The 26,014-nt window shown below is 39.3% G+C and overlaps 4 protein-coding genes across 9 annotated transcripts; 1 reads left to right on the top strand and 3 right to left on the bottom strand.

Moving 5' to 3' along the window:
* Window positions 1–805: 805 nt before the first annotated feature.
* On the bottom strand, window positions 806–10,004 carry LOC132793730 (C2 domain-containing protein 3). Of its 5 annotated transcripts, XM_060803788.1 has the most exons (6): window positions 5,988–6,115; window positions 5,571–5,924; window positions 4,656–5,489; window positions 2,738–3,225; window positions 2,129–2,668; window positions 809–1,936 (listed from the first exon to the last, which is right to left on the bottom strand). In XM_060803788.1, exons 3-6 carry the CDS (start codon window positions 5,422–5,424, stop codon window positions 1,334–1,336), a joined length of 2,400 nt encoding a protein of 799 aa, XP_060659771.1. In that variant the 5' UTR covers window positions 5,425–5,489; window positions 5,571–5,924; window positions 5,988–6,115; the 3' UTR covers window positions 809–1,333. The 5 variants fall into 5 exon arrangements, with proteins under 5 accessions (XP_060659773.1, XP_060659771.1, XP_060659769.1 ...); XM_060803786.1 differs by lacking the exons at window positions 5,571–5,924; window positions 5,988–6,115 and adding an exon at window positions 8,549–9,596; XM_060803789.1 differs by having other exon boundaries at window positions 5,687–6,116.
* A 127-nt stretch (window positions 10,005–10,131) lies between these two features.
* On the bottom strand, window positions 10,132–11,835 carry LOC132793731 (NADH dehydrogenase [ubiquinone] 1 alpha subcomplex subunit 9, mitochondrial). Its single transcript, XM_060803791.1, has 4 exons — window positions 11,665–11,835; window positions 11,106–11,553; window positions 10,685–11,050; window positions 10,132–10,630 (listed from the first exon to the last, which is right to left on the bottom strand). Exons 1-4 carry the CDS (start codon window positions 11,702–11,704, stop codon window positions 10,237–10,239), a joined length of 1,248 nt encoding a protein of 415 aa, XP_060659774.1. The 5' UTR covers window positions 11,705–11,835; the 3' UTR covers window positions 10,132–10,236.
* Window positions 11,836–13,340: 1,505 nt separating this feature from the next.
* Window positions 13,341–23,756, top strand: LOC132788087 (proton-coupled zinc antiporter SLC30A1). The gene is given in 5 exon segments (XM_060795393.1): window positions 13,341–13,590; window positions 19,094–19,304; window positions 21,894–22,013; window positions 22,015–22,597; window positions 22,841–23,756. Coding segments are annotated over 4 exon segments (1,491 nt in total). The 5' UTR covers window positions 13,341–13,590; window positions 19,094–19,115; the 3' UTR covers window positions 23,440–23,756.
* Window positions 23,754–25,878, bottom strand: LOC132788084 (glutaminyl-peptide cyclotransferase). Of its 2 annotated transcripts, none has more exons than XM_060795385.1 (2): window positions 25,645–25,878; window positions 23,754–24,922 (listed from the first exon to the last, which is right to left on the bottom strand). In XM_060795385.1, exons 1-2 carry the CDS (start codon window positions 25,774–25,776, stop codon window positions 23,984–23,986), a joined length of 1,071 nt encoding a protein of 356 aa, XP_060651368.1. In that variant the 5' UTR covers window positions 25,777–25,878; the 3' UTR covers window positions 23,754–23,983. The 2 variants fall into 2 exon arrangements, with proteins under 2 accessions (XP_060651368.1, XP_060651370.1); XM_060795387.1 differs by lacking the exon at window positions 25,645–25,878 and adding an exon at window positions 25,005–25,415 and having other exon boundaries at window positions 23,758–24,922.
* Between the last annotated feature and the right edge of the window lie 136 nt (window positions 25,879–26,014).

Genomic DNA, 26,014 nt, shown 5'->3' with positions numbered 1-26,014 from the left:
ATATAAAAGAACTAACAACAACCACAACAACTGTAATGAGAAGAGAACTTCAGAGTTGAGATTGCACACTTGAAGATCATTTACAACATTTTGTTTACGCATCAATCAATCAATCATCATTTGCCAGATACGAAAATCATTCTTAGATCTTTTGACTCTTAACACATACATTCATATATATACATAAAAATACATACATAGGCATATTGTAGTTGAATCATGAATGTATATCAATCATATATAAATATCTATATATTTTTTGCATCAAACATGTTTTGATTTTCTAGCATATTAAAGTGAAAACTGAGAAAAATACACATACACACACACAATAGTTTGTAAGTTACGAATGTAATCATTTTTATATTAAAAAATATTTTTCAACATTTATTTAAAAGCAAAAAAACGCAGTTTCCATATTGGGGTCAAGGTCAAAGACGAAGAGTGACTAACTGTTGTTTGCATTGGTAAAAACGCAAAGCGTCATTTAGCGTTTATCAGCACAAATCAAACAGCTACTTTTGTTTATGATGAAATAAGTGCAATTTAATGGCAATAAAACACTTGATGAATTGCAATTATCAGAAAGCACTTCATCGGTAACTACGAATGGTTAAATGTAGAATATAGAATAACAAAACTCAAATGAGTTCAACGGCCAAAAAATGCAGCGATCTGGCAACCCCAGCGGTAATTCAAAATATACGTTAAGTTGGCTTCATCGGTTACTTTCTCATTCGCAATGGGAAACTCATGTTGATAAATAAAACTAGCATTTTATTATGTTGCATAGCATTTAATTTGTATTAAGTAATAGTGACTAAATACTTAGGTGATTAACACAGTTTCAAAACTAATACATATATGGCAACAACTCATGCCAAAACTTTGTTTTTTGGTTTTTCTTCATTTTTTTGGGAGGGGTTCTGCTGTCGGATATTTTAAATAACGCAGTTTGACTTGCACAATAATGAAAAATTATTGTTGTATGTTCATTGTTGACAAGTGAGAACGAACCGATCGACTGGTGATCGATTCATTACGAGCTTTGATTTCTTGCTAAGAGACAGACAGCCATATTGAAAGGTGAGTGAATTGATGGCAAAACGATTTGCCAATTTAAGTACAGCACATGATAATATATATATTAATGCGCACGTGTGTGTATATATAGAACTAGGTTTATATAATTGTATGTATGTATGGTGTGTATAGACGGTTATCTAAAGATCATATAACTACGTTTGAGCCTGTTTCGTAGACATCGAGAGAGTGAAAAAGAGTTTTGACTATATCTTCTAGTATACGCTAGATAATTGAGCCTTAGCATGGGCTATTCCTTGCCAGCATCGTCGGCAGGATGGCGGCTTTGTGCGGTGGGTTGCGCTGACTCCGCTATCTCTGTGGCATCCGTCGAATCTAACGGTGGTGTTGGCGTGCGCAGAGCACGCTCGAAATCTGCCACCAACTCATCATCGTCGAATCCCTGCTGCATTTCATCCGGCTGCCAATTACCCAAGACAGCGTCCACATCAAGCCCTTGCGATTGCAGTGGCTGACCCGTCACATCAACGAGACGTGTGCGCAATCTATTCGAGATTTGCTCCAGCTCTGTATACTTTCGCTTTATGGCCTGGCCGAGCTGCAAATGTCGCAGCTCCAGCGTTTGCTCAAATTGATCGATGGCATTGTCCACATTGGCCCCCGATGCAGTTGCAGCAGGCATCGGTTGCACATGGATCTCCAAGCCGCCAGTGACGCGGCCATTGAAGTCTACGATGTTGTGCCAGCCACTGGGAAAGCCGCCAGTGTTGCTGCGATTGAGATTAAGGGCAGCAAAACCAATTATGGCATCCTCTAGAGGTGTGGGTTCCGTGCTTGTTCCAGCGCTCAAAGCTGTCTTCTTCCAGAGCTTGAGCACAAAAAGCTTTTGTGGCTGCAAAAGAGCAAGGAGAAAGAGTAAATCAGTTGCAGCCAACTTAATGCATTTTCGGTACGTTAGACAGAGCTGCCAGATCACCCAATTGAGTTGAGGCCAACTTAACGTACTAGCGTTGCCGTATAGCTATTTTATATATAAATTATATACTAGATTTGAATTCAAATTTAAATTTCAACTGGCACTCACATTGCTTAAGTAGTCAGCGCCGATTTCCACCTGGAATTTGCTGTGCCACTGCGGTGTCGTTGAACGCTCCACAATGGGCGTGGCATAGACCAAGCCCTCGTGCGACTTGTACGTCTGTGCATTGCAGCTCAACGCCTGAAAGGTCACATACGTGTTGGGCGGCTCGTTGGGCGGAAAACGTTTGGCAGCCGCCTGACGTTTGGCCTGCTTCTTGCCCGATTTGCCATAGCCGGGATTTAAAGGCAGTCCCGCTGCGCCCACAATATGCAAACTGAAGCTGAATTTATTGCCCACCATAGCTGGCGGGGGAAGCGGCGTTGGCACCGGAGCACTGAGTGCGTTCTGCAGCATGTCAAGCAGATCTGAGGTGCGTCGCTGCGGCTGTTCTTGATTGTTTTCCTGATCAAAGCCACGCAGCTGCTTCAATTGCGCTATCTGCGCCTCGCTGCCAATGGCCAGCAGCACCTTAAGTTCACCCAGCTGTGCCTGTGTCTCCGGATGCACAATGGGCGTCCAGCCATCAATCGAAATCACAGGCAGCTGTCAGAGACAGAGAGAGAGGGAGAGAGTAGATTAATGGCTTGAATTGTGTGGAGTGATTTCACTTACTTTGCCCTTGAACAAGTGATTGGTGATGCTGGCGTCTTTGTAAGCGATGTAGAACTGATGCAGTGGCAGCTTCGCTTTGCCACCCAGTGGACGCAGGTCCAGGACCAGCTGCTGTCGCTCCACGCTGTGAAGAAACTTCTCATCGTTGATGATGGCAAATTGCTCTTGGAGCTGGAAATTGCCTTGCGGATTAACGGGCACAGTCAACGACTCGGATTGCCAAAACGGTTGCAACGCCAGCTCCTTGCAGGCATCGGCATCGGCTGCTGACAGATGTCGCGTCTCGCTGGCGTAGATATAGCCACGCAGCAGACGCACTTTGGTCGTCTCGGCCATGAAATTTACGCTGTCCAATGTGGCTTTGTTGTTATTATTTTTAGTTGGCTCTGGCGGCGTTGGTGTTGAAGCTGCCTTGGTTGAATTGCTTTTGTTGCTGTTGTTGTTGCTATTGTTGTTGTTGTTGCTGTTATTGTTCTTATTGTTGTTGGCTGCAAAAAAAAGAAGAGAAAGCACACGAAGATTAGCGTCAGATGAAAGCAAAGAGACACACAATTGCACCTTGAACCCGCCCAATAAAGAACGCTGGCGAAAAAGCGTATGAAAAAAGAAATACTGATTCAACGTTATCACCCATCGCCTGCTGCGCCTGACGACAGTCAGTCACAGGATGGAATGAGGCAGCAGCAGCGGCGGCATCTTGGCGGGAGGTTATGGGGGTTAAGGGGACTATATAAAAGTGAGATTGTCGATGGCAATCGAGCGAATCAAGTGAATGGAACCGTGCACGAGCGATTAAACCATGTGCTCATCTCATGTATTGATAACTGGATTTCTCGTATTTACTATAAGCAAATAAAGATGCGGTATGAGGAAGCCGCTGTCTTGGCCAGGCCAACAGTTAGAATACCGCAAAGCACAGTGGGTTGAAAGCAGAGCTCCAAAAATAAATAGTTGAAATTCATGAAAATAACAGTTTCGGTTTAGTTCAAGAAAATATTTAAAACAATGACAAAAAACAAACAAATCTTTTAAGAAAAATTAGTAATAATAATAATATATCATCAAAAACAAAATAACAGTTCCGTTTTAGTTTATATGCGATCACAGTAAAATATATAAGATAATAAGTAACAAAAAGCAAAATATTTGTACAAATAAACTTAAAAATGAGATTCGTCGCGCAGTAATCGTAATTACAATATTTATATAATATATGTAAGTAACAAACATTGCATAATACTTCAGATTATAATCAAACAAATCAGAATTTCTCGTTTGTTATAACAAAGTATAAAATAAACTTACAAATTATGAACACGTTGTATTAAAAGTAATATAAATTAAATAAAAAAAGTGGTTTTAATATTAGGATCACCAAATCGTTATCATAGTTTGGCAAAACACGAATAAAATATTGTTAAGCCATGCAAAAATTTGGGCATAATATAGCCAATGTAAGGTTTAAAGTTACTGCAGCTTTCAGCCCACTGTGCAGCCAACTTAAAATTGAACATTATAAATAAACATAAATGAATATAAATAAATATTGGCTATAGCTAGCTGCTTTGTCGTCAGAAAGCTAAATGAATATAACAAAACAACGAAAAAAATCATAAAAAGACGAGACAGATTTTGGTTTTGTTTTCTTCGTTTTTCCGATTCAAATGAAAATTATTTATTGAGCTTAACATGATGATGGGCAGCGCTTTTATAACGGCCGCCAAAAGGATGATTAGAGACGTCAACAGATCAATGATTTGGTTTTGGTTGTAATAGTTGTTCTTGTTTGGGTTGCTTTTGAGGTTGTTGTGTCGTGGATGTTGTTGTTGTTGTTGTGGTGGTTGTTGTTCTGACTGTTGTTGTTGTTGTGGTTGTTGCAGCTGTTTGCACCCACGCGAATTTAGTCAAATATATTCACCTGCGGCAGCTGCGCTGTGGTAGTTCTTGCCATTGCTGTTGTTATTGTTGTTGTTGTTGCTCTCGGCCAAAGCCTTGCAGAGCATCAATTGCTGATCGGCCCGCAGGCTAATCTTCAGATACAAGCTGGCCAAATGGACATCACGCCGTTGAATCACAATGCACTTGCATTGCTCCAACAGCGATGCCTGATAAAGCTCTGCCAGGGGCAGGCGACCCATACCGAGCAGCTCGTTGAGACAAGTGCCGGGTTCACGCCACCAAATGGTGAAATAAATGCTGCCCATCATCATCTCCTGATCGGCAGCCATCTCCTGCAGGTGCACCTCACGCTGCTGCGTCTGTCCGAAGCGAGTGCATTGCGTAAGACTCTGGAACTTCTCCGACTCGAATTGCATCAGATGAAACATGGGAGTGCGGGGCACGGAACGAATCAGATCATCGGACAGCTGACACTCGACGGTGAAGATGGGACGCACTTCGTTCTGCAGCAACTCCATGCGCTTGGTGCCCTCCGGTTGTAGTGTCAATGCCTCCAAATGAAGCTGCACTGCGTTCACCTTCTTGAACAGTTCCGGCGTTGCCAGTTCTTGTTCCTGCAGCAGCTGCTCTTGATCTTCTTCCTCCACTGTGGGCAACTCCTGATCAGCAAGCTCCGGTTCCGGCCACAGTTGTTGCTGTTGCTTCTTCTTTAGTTGCTCCATTTTGGGCTCACCGGCGGTGGCAAATAATGCCACCAGATCCGCATCTAATTTCTTCATGGCCTCCATTAGCTCGACTTTGGCTGGTGCAGCGACTGCTGTTCCGATTGACTTGACTTTGGCTTTGGCTGTACCTGAAACATATTGCAATAAATTCCCAAGTTAGAATCGAGTGTCTTTCAGTTAAAGGAATGTTATGTTTCCAGGGACTTTACAATTTCAATGGATTCGGATCAAGCGGAGCGCGTGTCCGATCGACGCAACGTGGTTTTCAATAATGAAACTACGTTCAGTCGATGCGGTAGTAAGTAAAGAATTCTCTCACTCTTACTCTCTCGCTCGTGCTCTCTCTCTCTCTCTCTCTCTCTCTTTGTCACTCTCGCTCTTGCCGGCACCGGCAACAGTCGCCGTTAATCGTAGTTTATGCTTTGCTTTGCCATTCCAACGCTCGTACTCTTCTCTTCCTATCTCTCTCCCACTGCTCCAACTCTCGCGCTCACTTTGTACTTTGAAAAGCTCACCGATGTTGCAATACCCTCAAAAAAGCTGTAATTTTGTTTCGCTTGGCGCTTTTACATTGGAATATACCTCATTACAATACTAAATCAAGGTGTTGAGCTTTTTTATCTTACATATTTCGGTTTTAATACATTATCAAGAATTTTGCACCGAAAGTTTATTGAAATTGATTGATTCCACAATTGAAGATTTTTATAAAAAAGACTAGATCTCATAAAATTTTGTTTTTAATAGTTTCTAGGGATTTGTATGGACTTTTAACATATTATATTCCTAACAAAACTGAGTAAATGTCATTTATTAACAATATTAAATATAAATCTCAAACACCTTCTCATAGCTAATACCATCGATCTCTTAAGTGTATTAGAATTTTTGTAACCTAATTGAACTCGAAAACGAACCATTTTGAGATTTGCATATTTTCGCACATTTGTTGTCTTACATGGGAAAAGTTCCACAACAAATGGAAATCTTACAAATGGTTCTATACTATTCGTTATTTACAATTGATGAAACTGCGGAATAACTGAAAGATCTGCGACGTTAGAGTAAAAAATGCAAGCGCGGCTTAAAATTCGATCATTGTATTGCTGATTAAGATTTCAAGGTTCGAAAACGATTTTTTTTACATTTTTGCTTAGCAACACATTAATTGTTGTGCGAGATAAGTGAATATTTCCAGGTTCAATGGCACAAAAATTGGAGGGAGATTACTAAATGCTAGACGTAACTAGTCAACGGCAGATGATAATACATAATTCTAGCTAGGCCCCCAAATTGATTAAAACCCATAGAAATGCTCATGGCCAGCAAAGAGCTAAAAGTGAAAATGAAAAAACTACAATAAATGGCGTGAGAGGATTACTTATCAAGGCCTAGGTCTATTGATTACAGCTCAGTGAGGGTGTTCTACAATACTACACACTGCTCAGATGTTCTCTGCATTTCGTTTTGATATTCTATCCGCCGATTACTCAATTCACAGCTGGTCGCCTAGCATATCTCTCGATACAGCACCTAGATAATAAACCACACTCGGTATCTGTTATCTGTGAATGCTACACATACACATGCACAAATACTTTTCACTGGGCTTTTCCATTATTGGCCTTCAGCTGAGCCTGACGCAGAAATTTATCTGAGGAGAAATAAAAACAAAAAAAAGCACAGCCGGCAAACTGTCTGAAAGCTGAGACAATAAAAACAAGCGTGGAATAGAGCAAGAAAGCGTAGAATGAGATAAAGCTTCACACACACACAGACAGGAAACATGTGTGTGCGCATTGCACAAGTCCATGGATATGTACGTATGAATGTATTTGTGACTATTTGCTTGTGCTAGACAGGAGCGGTTTTGAGAGCTGCGGTTTGTTTTTAAAAAGAATTCCTAGACTGAAAAGGAATACTTTAGCATTGTTATTCTAGTTGCTGTGTTAAACACATTTGTGTAAGCATTGTAATTGAAACTTAATCAAATGTTTGTTAAATTCATAAGCGCCAATAAATTTTGGGCCCAACCCTGCCCTGTGTCAGCTTCGCTACAAAGTATAGGATTAAGCAATATTTATACGTCGCCTCACAGTCTCTCTTTTTAACTTTTGAGTATGTATCTCAGTGTGTGTGTAAATGTGTGTTAGTGACTGCACGTGTTTGCTTATATCGTGCACTATTCCTGGGCTTTTTCTGTTTTCGTTTTCACTTGTTTATTCGTATTCTCAGCATTTTGCTTTGGCAGCAGGCAGACGACGCGCCGCAATGGAAAATTTCGGTGACCGTTAAATTTTTGCATGAAATCTTCTAAGAAATTTGTTTGTTGAAAACCCCATGACGCTGTGTAGACAAAAAAATGTTATGATTCGTGTTGACTATTTAAAGCACTGCAATTGTGGCTAATAAATTAAGATTTGGCATAAACGTTTAATGGCCAAGGCGAAGGCTAAACAAACACAATCCACATATCTATGTTACGTAAGAGTCAACAAACTTTGAAGAGCTTGTGCACAACATACATATATGTAGATACGTTAGATATCTAGATATGTATGTGTTGATGTATAAAAAGTATAAATAAAAATATAACATGAAAATGCCGCACAAAACCAAAATAAACAGACGACGGCAACGAACTCGAGAGAGTAGCGTGGTGCTGCAATCCGTTACACAGTAATTGAGAGTGGGAGAGTGGGAGAGAGAGAAAAAAGCTTCAATTGAAAGCGTTGTCTCTTTTTATACCCGCTGTTTCTAATCAGAAAAGGGTATAATAACTTAATGCCATCAGTAAATATAACTATGAATTTAACAGGCAGAAGGAGTATTATACAACATCATGTACATATATTCTTGATTAGCGTCTGCAGCTGTTGACCTATATCTTATAATTGCCCGCAGATCAAGTGTTTCGGAAATTAGCATCGAGTCGTAAATATATTATTTAGTCATAAATTTTGGCATAACGTCAATATTCATAATTTCCACAACTTTTATTATCGGCAAATGAATTTTAATGACTTAAATTTAACAGCGCTGTTATATGACATTTATAGTTTCTGCTAACAGAGTGGTCTTGTAACACTAGCTTTGTAAACAACTGTAATTGCTAATTGGAATTATTGGGTAGCGGGTATTTGAAAGTCGAGCTTTCTTCATTGTTTTTCTTCTTTTTTGCACTCACCTGACGAAATGCGCTCGCCCGGCTGCGGCGACTGTGAACAGTTGTTGATGGTCAACTGATGGTTATGATCCTGCAGCAGCGCAGCAGCCGGCAGCGCAGTCGACGATGGCGGCAGCACTGCTGCTGCGGACCCAATTTGATTACTTGCGTTAGCAGCGGCGCCAGCGCCGGCGGTGGCAGCAGCGGCAAGCAGCATTTTGAGGAAGCGCAATTGTATTGCAGCGACTTTCAGCTGCTGTTGCTGTTGCACTTGACCCGACGTGCCACTAATCTGGACGTGACGATATAAAGCATAAATTTTGGTTTTATACTCGAAACCGTTGCAAGCGTTGACGTTTGTGTTACTTCTGGCTGCTTTACTTTGCAGCAGCGACGCCGACGCAGGCAGCGACTGCAAATGCAGACGACGATGAGCTGCTGAAGGCGTTGATTTTTGTTGCTCTTGATCGTGGGCGTGGTCTTTGACGTAGCCGCCGCTGCCGGAGACAAATTCGCGCAAATAGTCTAAGAATAGCGCGAGGCTTTTGCTGCGCACACAATAACGTAATTTATTATGACGATGATGATGATGATGGGGATGCTGCTGCTGTTGATAATTATTATGCTGCTGCTGCTTTGGACTTTGTTGTTGCTGTCGCTGTTGACTTGCGCTTTGCTGTCTGCGCGTGCAGAGCTTTTTAATGCCGTTACTTTTGCTGCAGGCGTCACAGCTGATGCTGACGATGACGGCCCTCTGCTGCTCAGCCCACCAGATGATTTGCGCCGTTACAACACCTCCCGTAACACCCGACGCCCCCGCACTAAACGACGACGAGACTTTCGTTTGCCCAGGGCTTTCGTTGTATTGGTGGGACGCTGCTGACGCTGACGTTGGCGCTTTGATCGATTTATCTGTTATGAAATTGATGCGGCTCACTTCGATTTCAATTTCAAATTCGTAGAATGCAAATTTATTCTTGTTGTTGTTTGCTGCATTAGCTAATAAAAATAATAATAAATTTGATTTGTCACTACACTTATTATACACATTAGACGACGATGACGCTTGTTGTGTATATTCAGCTTTCATAATTATGCTGCACTTGCACTTGCCATTTTTTTGTGTTAGCGCGCAGCATTTCACAAACACACACGCACACACACACACTTTACAATTGCACTTCACACAAATACAAATAGCGTTTTTGTACCGAACGCGTGCACTTTTTGCTTTTCACTTGAGAGAAAGAATAAAAGAAGTTGACACTTCTGAAATCGAATTTTCCGGCGCTTTGGCCGTGCAAATTTTCCGTGTCACACACAGCTTGCTTGCACAGGCGTAAGGTTGAAGGAAAACTGCAAAAGCTTTTGCCGCTAGGAAATAAGAATTACCTCAAAAATGTTTGCAAGTGTTGCCTGCATCTGCCGAAATGTGCCTTTGTTTTGGTTTTTTTGTCTAGGGTTGCGTCGTCCAAATAACACGATATGGCAACACTCGACTCAAAGTATTGCATAACGACGTTGCCGCTGCCGATTGTTGGCAGTGTTGTAAATAACGCGCAGTTAAGCTTACGGACTGCCCAAAACTATTCGAAATAAACAGATTTTTAAAGTAATTAACTATGATTTTTTTTTTGTTTTAATTATCAGACATTTTATTTAAAGTGATAAACGCACTAAGAAGTTCCCACAAATAGCAACAACATCGTTTAGGCAAACAAACGCTGCTCGTCGCGCGATTCAATCGTTTTTGGTGGCGGCGGCGTCTCAAATTCACCCAATTCCGCATCGTAGTACAAGGCAGCACGATATGGACGCAACTCCCATGGCACTTGATCCTCCATATTCGTTAGCTGCACACCCAAATCCTCCAGCGTCGGCACACCAGGCAGCACCTTATCGGTGATGTATTCACGCTCCACACGATCCACAGAGAGACCACCAATTGGGGCTCCTGGACAGATCAGATTAGTGAACTTCACCTTGAGCATGAAGGTGGGATCGTAACGCAAATCGTAGCGCTGGTAACCCCAACGTTTCTGATCCTTACGCATCAGACGATGGAACCAATCGACCAGTTCGCTCAGCTGATAACGCTTAGGACTGAAACGGAATTGATAAAATCAAAAACTAATGATATATTCTACTCTCGCTCACCCCACAGCCTGATAGATGCGACCAGCACTGTCGGGATCCTTAGCAGCATTGACAATAGCCTGTGCCACATCAGAAACAAAGACAGGCTGTTTCACAGTTGCCTCTCCGTTGCGCCACAGCGGCATGGAGCGGAACTGACGACGCCAGATGTGTGCGTAGTAGCGCAAGAAGCGATCCTCGGAGCCATAGATATCGGCTGGCCGAATGATTGTGGCATTGGGGAAGGCATCGCGCACCTGCAGCTCACCCTCGTATTTGGTCTTCAGCCATTGGCTGCCGCCAGACACGTAAACCGGTTTGGGGTTTGCTTCCACATTCAGTGAGGACACATGGATAAAGCGCTCCACTCCTGCATCACGGCAAATGCTAAAACAACAGTTACATTAGTTTAGCCTCTTTGAATCAATTAGGTCTTGCTCACCTGGCCAAACGTGCAGCACCATTCACATTCACATCCTTGAATTTAAAGTTCTTCGTCTCATAGTCACGTCCAACCAGATTGATGACAACATTCGAGTGTTTGACGGCCTCGCGAATTGAGCGTGGATCCTCCAAATTGTAAAAATGGAAGAGCACTTGACCCAAATCACCGACAACCTTCAAGCGAATCACTTCGGAATCATCGCCACGATAAGGCAATATCAATTGCGTGCCCTGCTTGCCCAGCTTATTGCACACATAACGTCCCACAAAGCCGGTAGCTCCGAACACAGTGGCCACAATGCCATTGAAACTGCTGCGTCCACCGGTACCGCGCTTCATTGCCGACAGATTAGTTGTCTTCAGTGGACGTGGCACGTCCGCATCTGGTGCTGCGGCAGCATAGCCGCGCATGCACAGTACGCCGACAACACCGCTGCTATGGTGCTCTACAATTCATCATGGAAATTAATGGAGATCAAGTGAAACTGCAAGCGAACATTACATAATTTTTGCGGGCCACCTTTTTGAGGTGGCTGCAATGCTCTGAACGAACTTACTTGCCAGCTGCATGTTCCTAGTCAGTACTATGGCAGCCATATTGTTGCGGCGCACGTTCCACCAACGAGGTAAGTTCACTATTTGTAATTGTTTTTAATATTTTTCCACACAGATATTTCAGTCTGGTGGTGGTCGGGGGGAGAACGAAAACACAGCCTCGATATGTCAGCTGTGTGGCCGAAGATTTCGAAATATACCAAAACTTCAGCTCATATGCGAATATACAAAATATTACCTTGGCCACGCTTAGCAATTTTCGTAAAAAGTTGTCAAATTAAAAATTGTACATAAAATAACAATTTCATATACCTAAACAATTGTCAATATTATCGATAGCATTTATAATCAACAAATTACTCGAATATAAATTTGAAGTATGCTCACAGAACACTTTTCGTATCAGCTGTTCAATGAACGCAAACCAATTTTTGGTATTTTTTGGTATAAGACTTTTCAAAATGATAATAAAACTGTACAGTTTGGTTAAAAACAAGTTTACAAGCGACTTTTGTCAAAATCCATAATTATTTTTTCTCTCCATAATCTAGACACAAGGATGTGACCAATTAAGCTTAATTATTTGGCTATAAATGAAGAATTGCATATTATATATTGCCTATATTTAATTAATTCATTTCATAGCCATAGAGCGCTGCCAGATCAGTAAACTATTGTAACGGAGTTTAGTTTTGGCGCGTTAAAGTAGCTAACGGTTGTATTATAAAAACGTTTATTTATAAAAATTTTTAGTTGTAGTCGTCACTCCGTTGTTGCTGACCAATTGCTACAATTAATGAGTGTAAGAAATGCATTTGTAAAGCCCAACCGGCTTCGTCATGGTCTGCAAGAAAAAAATTATTTCTCCACTACAATAAACAGTTGCCGTTTACCTGCCGCAGACGAAAGAAGCTAAAATCGTAAAATATCACAAAGTCGGTGGTTTATAAATAAACGCTTGGAAACTTAATTGATTTGTGTGTATATCTACGAAAAACGAAAACAATGCCCTTATCGACAGTGAAAAGCCGATAAGAATCACAATAAACCAACCAAGCTGGAATATTTCAGGTAAACATCTAGCGCTCCGGCGCCATAAATTAAATGCGCTCCTGCCAACAAAAATATAGTGCGTGCGTGAAGTTAGCAAACCGAAATATTAAATGATAATGATAGTTGTTCGCTACAGTGATTACTAAAAGATTAGCATATGTGTAAAGTTGATGTGTCCACCTAAATGCTGCAGTCTATACATTTCATTTTTATAATCACGATAGGCGTCACGTATAAACCCAAAACGCCGAAAATATCAGACAGCATAATTTTTGGCAAACGCGCACACAACCCGCACACGCTCTCAATCTGTCCCCTTCGCTCTTTTAGACTCTCTCCTGCTTCGTTCCACCCACTGATAATGACAGTCTACCTAACGCACGCACTGTGCACTTAACACCCCCCATAGAAGCGTGTGCTCTCTCTCCTTCTCACACTCACATTCGCACTCCCACTCTCAGACATACATTTCGCTCACTGCCTGCTCTCACTTTCAATTCGCATGCCTGCCTGCTGTGTGTGTGTATTTATTACTTGTACATTTGTGCTTTCCATGGCATTATCATTGTCGTTGTTGTTGCGCCTTGATCTGTTGTGTTGCTTTTGATGCCGAGCGCCGCTTGCTGCGTTTCATTAGAGTTTGAGCCGCGAAGCCGTTAACATCGTTTGGTCGCATTGCAAGTAACTGCCGACAGGTGTCGCCGCCGCGTGTGTGTGAAAATTAACGCCCGAAAAACAAATTTGAATTCCCAAATAAAAGAAATAATTGCGTTAACGGTGCAAATAAAATTATAAGTTCAACGCAAATTTCGAATGTGGTTTGTGGTCTAGTCAACTGTGTGCGGTGTGCTACTAAAAATAGAAATTAAATATTTGTACGTATCAAATTTAATATACTTATGCCAAAAAATTAAATCTTTTCCACACGCGCGTTTCTATTTTTACGCCAAGCATTGTCGTCGCTTTGATTACTTTGTTTATAAATTTGGAGCAAACGATACATTTTATTTTAGACCCGCCAAAACTAAGCAACAACATGACTACAAAGAAAGTCCGTCAAGTTTGATAAGACCGATCATAAGTCTAGGGGGCTCGAAAACCGGCTGCTAAAATATTCCATTTGGGATACTATGATATCGCAAAAAGTCAAGTGATTCGTTAGCAGAGAAATATATAAATAACAAAAAATGAATGGCATCATTTAGCAAGTGATTATTTGAGCGCTTGGTACCAAAAATACTCAGTATAGTATATTTAAATAGAGTTCCCAAAAAAATAAATCAAAAAATTAATGCTAATTCGGACAAGAAAACAGAACGAAAATATCAACAACAAATTGTATGCAAATTGTGAAGCGGGCCTTGAAATAACTCCAAGTAAACATTTAACTAGTATTTGTTATTGTTATTATTGTAATTTTTTCCATTTATTTTAATTCTCTTTAGAAAAATTGAAAAAACCTTACACACAATTTGTGCGGCGTCTCATTAAGTGTAATTTTTTTATTTAATAGGTCTCCCATCTCCATTATTACAGACGATTCCATTGTTAACTTTCAATTACATTATTCTTATAGTTGATTGTTGTTAAAGCTAAAGTTGTTATTTATTGGAGAAAGTGTTTGAAGGACTTTGTTGTTGGGCTATCTTACTTTTTTTATTGATAAAGGCGCAGATATCACGTCGCTTGAACAAATTGCATTTAAAGAGTGTTTAACAACCTGACAGGTGCAGTAGTTATATAAGAATTGTTTATTATGTGATTAATGATTTCTGAGAAAAGTTCAAATACTTGATTTCGGGTGAAGTGTGGGTTCAGGAAATAAGAATATTGAATACGTTGTGTACGTATTTCAAATAGTACTGTTGAAATTACAATCTCTGAAGTCATAAATAATCACTTTAAATCATCAATTTAGTAATTTAAAAGTTTAGTGACGTGTGTCATAAACATTTGAACAAATTTGTAGAAATTCATAAGTCAAAATATCAAATTTATGGTACAGGTTTTGTACTTCTGCTTATTTGTTTAGAAATATTGAAACCAGTTAAAGAATTTCTTGAAATATACGTGTTTTCTTTGACGTTTTCGATTCTATGTAGAATTAGGAGAAATCAGATTAAACACTTTCGATTCTCAGGTATATTCATTTTATACAATCGCATATAGATTAACTTTATATTTGTTCGCTCATTCTTAATAATTCAAATGCGTAGATCCTTAAAGTGTAATTTAAAATTAACATATGTTACATTGGCACTTCACTTGTCAATTTGATCGATAAAAACGACTCGTAGCATCCATCAGTTTATAAATTCAACGCATATCATTTTCGGCTCAACGACATTTTTCTTTTTATTTTTTTTATATAAATATTTACATTTTTTGCGTACGTCGGTTTTGATTCTTTGTTTGTTTATCTTTTTGGACATCAACTCCAAAGGCAACGTCGGGGCTTGAATACAAATTTTCGATTTTTTCGCACTGGCAAAAAACCAAATTCCAAAATCGAAAAAAAACGAAATAAAAACAATTTGATTTTTATTTGATTTGAAAATTTTGAAATGTCGGTCCCTGGCCCGTTTGCTTATATACAGACACTTAATTGTACAAATGACCCTACCTCCCTACCCCAACCCCTCCCTAGAGTTAATGTCGTATTCGTCGGGAATTTTGACCATTTTCGACACGTCGACAAGGTCGAGTGCAGCCCACGCTACTGGAATTTACGATGGGTATCGTTAGGTGATTTTGAAATTCTACCGAACACTTTGTATTCGACCTGACAGAACATGATGCGACACGTTCGAAACATATACGATATTTACTAACGATAAACTATCGTTGCATGTTCGTTCGTGTCACGACACGTGCACTGCCTTAGTGCGAATCAAATTAGTGGCATTACCTGGTAATATTTACAATATTTTTGCAATTCGTTTGCAATTAATAGTTATTATCAGTGCTAAGCAGGGCCACACTGTCTGCTGATAACAGCTATCGCTATCTCTATCAATATAAAAATATATACTCTATGCCTATCTCGCTCTGTGGTGAAAAGTTTCGTGTTGCTGTGCAGAGTTAGAAACGTTTAATACGCCCCACTGATTACTAATAACTGTCAGAGAGACTGAGTGGGAAAGTTGCCGATTGAAGAGAAATAGAACAAAACGCTGAAAATAATTACAAAAAAAATATAATAGAGAGAGCTCAGCTATCGAGCATTATGCGAATTTATTTGCTGGAGTAGAACCTAAACATTAATTTTCAGTTGATCATTCTAATGCGATATTCAGTTCGAAATGAGTTTGTTACAATTTCATAAATATATAGCTCTAAAACTTAGGAGACGGTTCTATAAAACTTAATTCAATTTGACTCCTAATAAAGTTATATTTTTAGCAAAATTTCTATATCTTACCGAACTGTCCTAAATTCTTAACCGAATTATTGCAATTAGTACGAATAAATTTGTAAACGAGTTCAAGAGATGATGTTCCCAAGCTGTGAAATGTCAGTGAACTGAACCTTCAAGAAATCAATTCGCTCCATTCAAGCGTATCATTCACTTGTATAACAGATTGACTTGGCTACTAGTATTACGTCTCTCTGGGAGCTGACTAATTGAACTATATGTTTAGCAAGTGCCTTTGTTATCGTGCCATGGAACCCACTCCAACGCTACAGTTTAGCACAATACTCCCCGCCACCCGCAACCTGCGCTTAATTCAATGAAAATGAAATCTAATTGAGGAAATGAACGTTTAGCATCTGGCAAAAGCAGACGATACTCAACCCCGATTGAGAGGTTTGGGGGGGCACGACGACACATGTCAACTTGTTGCTCGATAGCAATTTTATTAGCTTACACCTGTTGTTGTTTTTCTTTTTTGTTTTTTGTATTTTTGGGATGGGATAATAGTTATCGATTTACGGTTTTGATATTGGAAAACAGATAAAGAATCCCACGTGGCGTATTTAAAATGCAAAGAGCACCTTTTGCTGTTGAAGCTAATTGCTAGCTCTAGGAGAGGTTCTGATCTGATCTATTACGTTGATATGGGCTTGCATATATCGTGCTGTTCTGAATGCCTAATTGGGAGGAAGATATTGATCTCAAGACGTCAGCAAATGTGGGCTAGTAGTATGACATATTTCCATACTGAGCTCAGAACTATTAATATCACTTCATTCCGAGAAACTTTGACGTAATTCACTTTCAACAAATTTGGGACACAAGTTAAGATCTGAAACTGAAATTCTTTTAGAACTTTCCAGTGAACCTCCACAATAAAGCTAATGATTAAATAGGTATTTTGCGCTTAATTTTTCTATTACTAATATTAGTAACATTCTTGCAACTAAGTGCCTTACTTAAAGAAAGTTATCGACAGAACTTTGACCATAGCTTATAGGCCTTAAGTCTTGTCTAGACTTGTCAACAAAAGATTCATTTGACCCGATAACACATTCAGCACTATTATTTTATAATTGCCCTATAAATATGTAGGCCCATCATTTGTAGCATATCTTAACGATCGCTTTTCATGGTTTATCCGATCAATTAAAATCGAATGTAACGAACGTGTCATCGTCGAGTCCAGCTGTAAAAGGGCTAACCTTGATGGCAAACCCAGCAAACTGTGTCCGTCCCTCCCCCCTCAGCCAATCGTCACGTAATGTTACGTCAATGTCGGACGAGTAGTTGTTTTGGATTTAAACATTTAAGCATCTTCATTTGCATGCCAGGCAGGCCAAGTAGACAGGCAGACAGGCCAGGCCGAAAGGCCAACCCACCTCTCTCAAGCGATGAACAGCTGCTCGGGCGGCGCTTCTGCTCACCTGACCATACCTGGTCTACCTAGGGCTTATGATTGCCATATGCACACGCAAATGTTCGACATGTGTTGCACTTACCAGACCATATGTGGGAATACGCGGTTCATTAGACACTTGAACTTGACACGGATTCAGTAAAACTATTTTTGGGTAAAGTGGGTGGAACATTTTTGGGAATAGATTGTAAATTGTCCTAGTTGTTAATTAATGAAACTTATGTTGTGTGGGGTCTTCATTGTTTTACAAGTTCTACATACTACTTTCTAATAATAATAATACTACTAATTGTATAATGCACTAAAAGAATTAGATTTACAAAAAGAATTTGTTTCGGTGAGAATGAAAAAGTTTAATGTTAACTTTATGTAAATGTTTAATGTAAAGATTTTACTAACACTCTTCTGAATACTTTTCCTAAAACTTCCACCTCAGCAATTACAATAATTTAATTATACCCGCTACCCATAGGGTAGAAGGGTATTATAACGTTTTGCCGACAGGAAATGTATGTAACAGGTAGAAGGAGGCAACTCCGACCCTATAAAGTATATATATTCTTGATCAGCGTCAACAGCCGAGACGATCTAGCCATATCCGTCTGTCCATCTGTCCGTCCGTCCGTATGAAACACTGGATCTCAGAGAATATAAGAGATAGAGCTATAATTTTTCGACAGCATTTGTTATGTTTGCACGCAGATCAAGTTTGATTCAAATTTTTGCCACGCCCACTTCCGCCCCCGCACACTCGACTGTAACTTTCTTACTTGTTTTAATTTGATTTTTTTCAGTTATTTAAAACTGATTAATTTTTTGTTTTTATATTTCAAAACATGTTTAAGATTCTTCAGTACTTTTTATTTTTATATTTTAAAAAAGTTTAGATTCTTATGTTTTGTTTTTAAATTACATAACATAAATAAAAGTAAAAATTTGTTTAAATATCTAAATAAAAAGTTTATAAACGTATCTTAAATATTAGTAAATTTGTAAATCAAAGAATATTAAATTTGTTTTAAATATAAAAATCCAAAATTCATCGCAAGTTCTAAATAGTGAAATTTGAATATTTTATAAGTTAGTTGTCGTGGTTTTCAAGTGTGATGTATAAGGTTATTGTGTAGTTAAAGAATATTGATCGAAAAAGTGTAATTGTAGTTATTTATGGAACTTTTGTTACCCTGCCAAAGAATATAATATGAATGGGAATAATCGTGCTATATAATATTTAAAGATCCATTGATTTCTTCTGCGTATTTCGAGCCTACTGACCTTACATTTAAACTTGACGGTGAATTAATTGTAGACGGCGATAGCATCTTAATTATGGCGTCAATCAACACAATGCTAATTACAAACACCTTTTTTTTTGCAAATTGATAGGATCAATAAATTGGTCCAGTTCGACGGGCAATTGAATTTCCGTGTCACTGCGAATACAATTGCAACTCAGTCGAGTTACTTGATATTTTATTTAAGCAACTAATTCACAAACTGTCAGCAGGCTCATTGAAATTCGTTTACATTACTTTGTTTGCAGTGAACAATAATTGAAGTGTAAGATGCCCATCAAAGACGTTTTACAACGGTGTCAACCGATGCCACTCTATGTGGTATTGGTATTATCCGTGTGCTATTTAATCATCCAGCTGGTCTTCAGCCATTTGACGCATGCTCTCACTCTCCTAATGGCTTCCTATCACATGTTGTGCAACATTTTGGCACTCTCCGGTTGCATATTAACAATTAAGGTAAGTGGATCAACATCTTTTTTCATCCAATGGGGAAGTAACAAGTATTTTTGATTTTTTTGCGATCTGCCGATTTGCGAAACTTTGATAAGCTCAATCGGGTAAGGCAACATAGCGTTTAAACCAGATGCAGATGCAGTGCATTGAACTGAACTGCACATCAAGTCTGTTGGGAAACTGGTTTCGTTTTGCCTGCTTCTCTGATTTGGTTACACACTTTGATTTATATCGATACTTAAAAACATATTTTAAGCTTTGACAAGTTTCGAGAGAGTTTTGGGCGTGTTTACGAAAAGGAATTTAGATGCCAGACTACCATAAAGAACGTATTAATTGCAGATATTTTTATTATTTTTCTTTAGACCTTTCGAGCGCTTCATCCTTAATTCTTAAATCCATATATTTCAAATTGTAACAAGTTTTGAGAGATTATTGGGCGTGTTTGCGAGAGGCATTTTAGATGTAGACTTCGAATTGCTTCCGTTTTTTCCTTTTCTTTAGACCTTTTGAACCCTTCTTCATACTAATTTCTAAAAAAAAACATATGTTCTGTTTTTTAAAAGTTTGGAAGGAGTCTCTGATATGTTTGTGAGACTTTTTAAATGTAGACTTCAATTAAGAACATATACATTACAGAACTTTTTTCTTTTTCTTTAGACCTTACGATCGCTTCATCTTAATATATCTATTCTTATCCTTACACCTTTATAAGGCTTTCAAAGAAATTTTTAATTGCAGATTTTTTCTTTTACCAAAAATTTGTTTACCTCTACGAATTGTGCTTCATAAGAGCTTTTTTATTTGAAAATGTTTTTGTTTTACTAAAAATTGTTTATCAGTATGTTTTTAAGTCTTTTCGATTTCTTCTTCATAGGAATTGTCTAAACTTACAATATTATTCACACAATTTTTGGTTGAAGCAATTTTACTTTATTCTTTATTTTATTTTGCATGTAACATATGCTATTTAAAATGTTGGAACTTAAGATCTACCATATATATCGTTCTCCTTCATTACTATCTCAAATTTTCATAATAATCTCATTCATAATAAGAGATTGCTTAGGCATCTCCTTGCTTATCAGACAATCCTCTTGCTTTGTCAAAAGTTTCTACATATTTTATTTAAAGGCCACATTAGATTAGTATAATTTACTCTTACAAATTTTAATTGCTCATTTATTTTTGTACAAGCTGAGTGATATCAGCTTTGTCACCAAGTGAGCTGAGTTGTCTATGGTCGTCAACATTTGTTAGTGGATGGTGTTAGCCAATTTTGTTATCTGCCAAATGGTAGTTTAATTACATCCTCATAATATGGTAGATAACAACAAAATGTTAAAAGCTTGTTGAGAGACTGACAACGTAATAAAGATGTGTCCAACAGGGATCATGATAACGAGTTCAGTGATAAGCACTTGAATTTCAAGATCATTTGAGAACTAACTGTCAGACTAACGGTAGTCGTGAATAACCTGACCTAGTTAACCAATAACTTTCTGGTTATTATAATATTTATAGCATAAAACCAAGGTGAAAACTAACATTTAATTTGTATGCAAAACTTATGAATTAATCAAAGCAAAATAAACAAATAGTTTTGTGTGAATCCAAAATTTTGCCATTTCATATAGTCTCTCTCTCTCTCTCGCTGAATATTTTGGACATATTTTAAGCTGGATATGGACAAGCGTGCCAAGCACGTTTCGCGATTGAAACCCGTAGAAACAATGGCAAAAAATGCAGAGCCTAACCACGCACTGAGCCAGATAGACACCAGAGAGACGCCACAACACTTTGTTGTGGGATATTATATAATTCCCATAGGTAGTCAGAGGCATGAAGAGATGGACAGACGGACAGACAGATGGACGCTCTGTTGACTGAGTTTAGCCAAGCGTTAAAATAGTTGCCAACAATTTGGTGACAGGTTTTTTGAACAGCCCACTTTATAATTGTTGTTGCCAGCACCTCATAAATGATGGAATCGATATTTTGAGCAATTGTTGGAGTTAACATTATTTCAGAAATTTCTCTTATAATTTTAAAATAATAATTGACAACTACAAGAAATTTCTCCCAAAAATTACTCTTATAATTGGACGCTATTTTAACACCTTTTCTAAATTTTTTCCATTCAAAATTCAAATGATCATTTCTAAAAAAAAATGCCTAACATATATTCAACAAATTAAATTGCTATGGCTACTTAATCCAACAAATAATTTAATTTGAATCATAGCTTCGTATCACTTTATAGGAATATTAAAAGAATTTCTCTAAATGATAAATAAATAATAAATTGGTAATAATGATATTTAATTTGTTGTATAGTATTAAACTAACAGATACTTTCGAAGTACATAATTATATTCTAAGATCTAATACCAAGTAGAATGCTATAGTTATATGTTAAGCTGTTATACATCAACTGTTATACCTAAGATTTACGATTCACTTGCTGTAGAAACTCTTTGAAAGTTAGTGATTTAATTTCATTTCGATTTTAAATTTTTATTCCAAATTAAATACTAATTTCCTATCTCTTCTTGTCTCCACAGCACGGCAAACAGAATGAAAAAACCAAAGGCAATTTCACTGCCAGCGGCGCCCATACAAAACAACAGTGTGTCTGAGGACAAGATCACCGTGGTGCTCACAGTAAGCGAAGCGGAGGAACAGCAGAAGCTGGCGAAGCGCGAGTCCCGGGGAGCAGAAGCTACGCAATACCTTTGGCTGGGCACGCATCGATATTCTAACCATGCTGATTGTGTTCATCATCTTGGCCTCGCTGTCCTTTTCGCTTGTTGTTGAGGCACTGCAGACGCTTGTCCACATCGATCATCAAGATACCATGCACTTGCCCATACCCGTGATGATGTTGGGCTTTGTTGGTCTCATTCTCAATGGCCTGACTTATTTGCTGATCGGTGGCTATACGTTGCATCAGGGCAGTTTTCTGCACCTGACACCTGGTGGCAATGTTGTGCTGGAGCGTTCCATGTCCAGCCATTCGGATTTGGCTCTGAAGGCCACAGATCGTTCATTGAGCAAATCTCGCAATGATCGTCAGCTGCGCCAGGAACTTGAAGCCGAGGGCGGCAACGTTTATTTTGCCACTCGGAGGCAAGGCGCTGTCGAGATGCTGCGCGATGTGTCCAGCACATTGTTTGTAATTGTGTGTGCGGCCATTGTTTATGTGGCCGAGGATGAGGAACATACGGCAAAGTTTATAGATCCAGTTTTGTCTATATTCTCATGTGTGTTGCTGGTGACCTTGAGCTATCCTTACAGTAAGTTGCAATTTGAATTAGTATAACAGTTGTATAACATTCGTATAACAGTTGTCAGTCTGGGCAGTTTCTTTGTTATACAACTGCTTACTATGTGTATAACAGTTATGCAACAGTATAACAGACGTATGAAACTTACATACCAGCTGTAAATTATACAGTTTTGTTGTTATGCGACTGTTTACGAACTGTATAACAGTTTTAAATTTGTATAACACCCATCTAATTGCTCTTTTCTTGCAGTGAAAGAATCCTGCCTCATTCTGCTGCAAACGATACCCGGCTCCATTGATTTGGAAATCTTTGAACGCACTCTGGTTAGCAAATTCCCGGAAATCATTAGCTATCACGATCTACACATCTGGCAGCTGGCAGCGCATAGCTATGTGGCCACCATACACATTCAGTTCCAGAACCCCAAGCTCTACCTGAAGATTATTGAGCAGGTGCGAGGCTATTTCCACGAACAGGGCATCACAGAAGTCACCATACAACCAGAGTTCTATCCGGCAACGAATAAAAATGCATCCGCTTCGCTGGAGTGTCTGATGCAGTGCCAAGCAGCTGAATGCGCCGAGAAGGTTTGCTGTCGCGACTCTCGCTCCGATTTGCGTGAGGTCAGCGATAGTCCGATGCCAACGCAGTCAAAGACCAAATTCTGCGCTGAGCTGAGCGCAATTGTTGTGGAGAAACCCAAAGAATTAAGTGTATCACAGTTGCTAAAGAAAACGCAGAATGATCCCATCAAGGAAGAGTCCTCATCGCTGCCTGTGTCGCCGTCCAGCGTCTCGCTGCCCGCCTCAGCGATTCCTGCAACAACAACTGAGGACAAAAGCTGTTGAATTGTCCACAGCTTTAAAGTCATCTCCAGCCAGCTTAGTATTAAGGCAGCGATTCTACGATTTTAGCTAGAACATAAGTTATACTTTAACACAACTAATTACTGCATTTATGCTATGCAATGCTGAATTTATATTTGCAACTTAAAAAGCATCAAAATTGCTTTGTTATAGCATCATTGCAGTATTTTGCCATACAAATTGGGAGCTAACATTTTTTGAATGAGACGCTTAACTAGTTTTTAATGCGTGTTTATTTTTTAAGATATGTATGTCCATAAAATAAGTAAAACACAAATAAATGTTACATTTAAGTTCAATTTCTATGGTGTATATTTATGTACATTTAAATTAGCATTTTTCACTAAATATTTCTAAAATATATTTGTAGATTTATTTAAGGTTAATTTCACATTAAGAGCTTGCGTTCCACACACACAAAATACACAATACAAACAATGTACACAATAAGTAAACAGTTAACGATACCGCGTATCAGACAGGTCAATATGATAAGGCTTCGAATTAGTTAAGCAGGGGGGGCCTTTTACTTTGCGCCCAACAGATACTCGAGCGTAAAGAGTCGTATAATCAGCGCTAAATTGTTTGTAGTCGCATAATCGATCACACTTTCGTTATCATGCTGTGTGTGCCACACACTAGGGAACGGCATCGGTATCAAATGCACCACAGGCACATTCCGCCGCAGGAACGGTATATGATCGTCTTCCACTAGCCCGCTGCGCAACGCCTGCGGCTGAAAGTAACGCGTGGGATCCCAGTTGTTAACGCCACTGTTCACATAGCGTTCCAGTAGTGATTTCTCAGCCAGTCGCTGCTCCAGATCTGCGAGTCGCATGAACCATAACTCCGTGTTGCTAAAGAAGCTATAGAACGCCGGATCAGGGGCGCCCAACAAATCGAGCAGCACCAGCATATCGATGCGATCCAATTTGCCTTGCTTCTCCCACAATTTGGCCAGATGACGTGCTCCATAGATGGAATCGTTTGGACCCCATTCTTCGAACGCTTCCTCGCCATCGAAGAAGAGTAACATTAGACTCAGCTTGGCCGTCTGCAGTGGTCGCAGCTGCTCCTCCAGCACCTTGGCCAGATTGAGGAGCATGGCACAGGGCACCGCCGAGTCAATGGCACCGACAAATTCCACATCCGGCATATATTTGCTGTCATAGTGGCAAGCCAGCACTAGATAACGTTCCGCCTGCGGATTTAGCGTGGCGATAATGTTGTGAAAATGCAATTGTCCCACAATGGGCGCCTTATCGTGGAAGCTATTAAGCTCCACATGCCACTTCAGATCCCTCAGGCTATTCACAATATACTGACGCACAATGCTGTGATTCGCTGTTCCCACGACACGAGGTATTAATATGTTTTGCACTGCTTCTCGCAGATGTTGGCCATCCGACAGATTGCTATACTCCAGAAATTGTACGTCTGACAGCTGACTAGGATTGTAGACAGTCTGGAAAGAAGAGTTCAATGACAACGGTTCACTTAAACAGCTGTTAAAACAAATTTTCAATTCCTATTGTTGTTGTTGCTACCTGTTTGCGGCCAACCAGATAATCAGCTGTTTGTCCTCTGGCTGAGGTGGCTAATAAGGCCACATGCAGGCAGAAAGGCCATAAATATTGTTGTAATCTGTGCAGCTGAAGCGACAACATGCTAACAAAATTCTTCTTGCTACGTGTACAACGTTAAACGTTCTAATAATTTTTTATACGCCTTTTTATTATGGCTGGATTATTTGTGTTAAGTTCTCTCACAGGTGGTTGCAGATGCTGTTTGTTTTTCGCGCCGTGCCACGCATACGCGGGTATATACAAAATATTTAATGCTGCTGGACGAAACAGTGGTCTTCAGGAGCATATTAATACTAAAATGCTTGTTTAATAAATAGCGCAACTAAAAACCATCCAATAAACCGACACAACTAAAAGAAAACAACTGCGGCGTTGCCATATTGTTTTACATCCACTTAACAGACCGTTTCTCTTGTTTGCTGTTAACAGCTACCATAGCTAACAGCGCAACTTTTGCTCTCAATTTACAACGGCATATTCTTATTGGAATTAAAACTGTTGTTAGTTTGAAAACAAGAGAGTGGCTAATTGGTATGCTTTAAACGTAGTTGAAGCGATAGAGCGACGTGAATATTAATTAATAACGTACAGTAGTACTTACCACATCTTCGGCCTCAAAGCAAACGCCTAGGTTGTAAATTTTCTTCTTACGCTTTGGCAGAATATTGCGTAGAGCACTCGTCCAGCTAGAATTACGAATAATCGTGCTGCCCCAGCCCAATAAGTGGCGCATTTCTGTTTTTATATATTTATATTTTCTATAATTTTTTACAAACACAAAACACTGACAAACACTATATGATGGATAGATGCCGGGAGAAATTATATGTTGCGCGTGTTTTTGTTTCGTTTCTTATCGAAACTTATGTAATGAAGTGTGATTTACAGTACAACAAATGTACTACAATTTTAACAGCAGAGGGAGCCACTTTTACTCACTCCACTCTCACATAGAGCGGAAAATAAACATG

This window comes from Drosophila nasuta, chromosome 3 (assembly GCF_023558535.2).
Source record: "Drosophila nasuta strain 15112-1781.00 chromosome 3, ASM2355853v1, whole genome shotgun sequence".
NCBI classification, from domain to species: Eukaryota; Metazoa; Arthropoda; class Insecta; order Diptera; family Drosophilidae; genus Drosophila; species Drosophila nasuta.
Note: the sequence above shows the minus strand (reverse complement) of the source record. Positions and strands in the feature narration are given on the sequence as shown.

What these genes read in the sequence shown, in the direction of transcription:
- LOC132793731 (XM_060803791.1), bottom strand. Translation starts at nt 11,704, where the DNA reads ATGGCTGCCATAGTACTGACTAGGAACATGCAGCTGGCAA. An exon ending in TAGGAACATGCAGCTGGCAA is followed by an intron (nt 11,554 to 11,664) that starts GTAAGTTCGTTC and finishes GATGAATTGTAG; the next exon opens with AGCACCATAGCAGCGGTGTT. An exon ending in GGTGCTGCACGTTTGGCCAG is followed by an intron (nt 11,051 to 11,105) that starts GTGAGCAAGACC and finishes CTGTTGTTTTAG; the next exon opens with CATTTGCCGTGATGCAGGAG.
- LOC132793730 (XM_060803786.1), bottom strand. Translation starts at nt 8,744, where the DNA reads ATGCTGCTTGCCGCTGCTGCCACCGCCGGCGCTGGCGCCGCTGCTAAC. An exon ending in GGGCGAGCGCATTTCGTCAG is followed by an intron (nt 5,490 to 8,548) that starts GTGAGTGCAAAA and finishes AATATGTTTCAG; the next exon opens with GTACAGCCAAAGCCAAAGTC. An exon ending in GCGCTGACTACTTAAGCAAT is followed by an intron (nt 1,937 to 2,128) that starts GTGAGTGCCAGT and finishes GCTCTTTTGCAG; the next exon opens with CCACAAAAGCTTTTTGTGCT.
- LOC132788084 (XM_060795385.1), bottom strand. Translation starts at nt 25,776, where the DNA reads ATGCGCCACTTATTGGGCTGGGGCAGCACGATTATTCGTAATTCTAGC. An exon ending in GCTTTGAGGCCGAAGATGTG is followed by an intron (nt 24,923 to 25,644) that starts GTAAGTACTACT and finishes TCTTCTTTCCAG; the next exon opens with ACTGTCTACAATCCTAGTCA.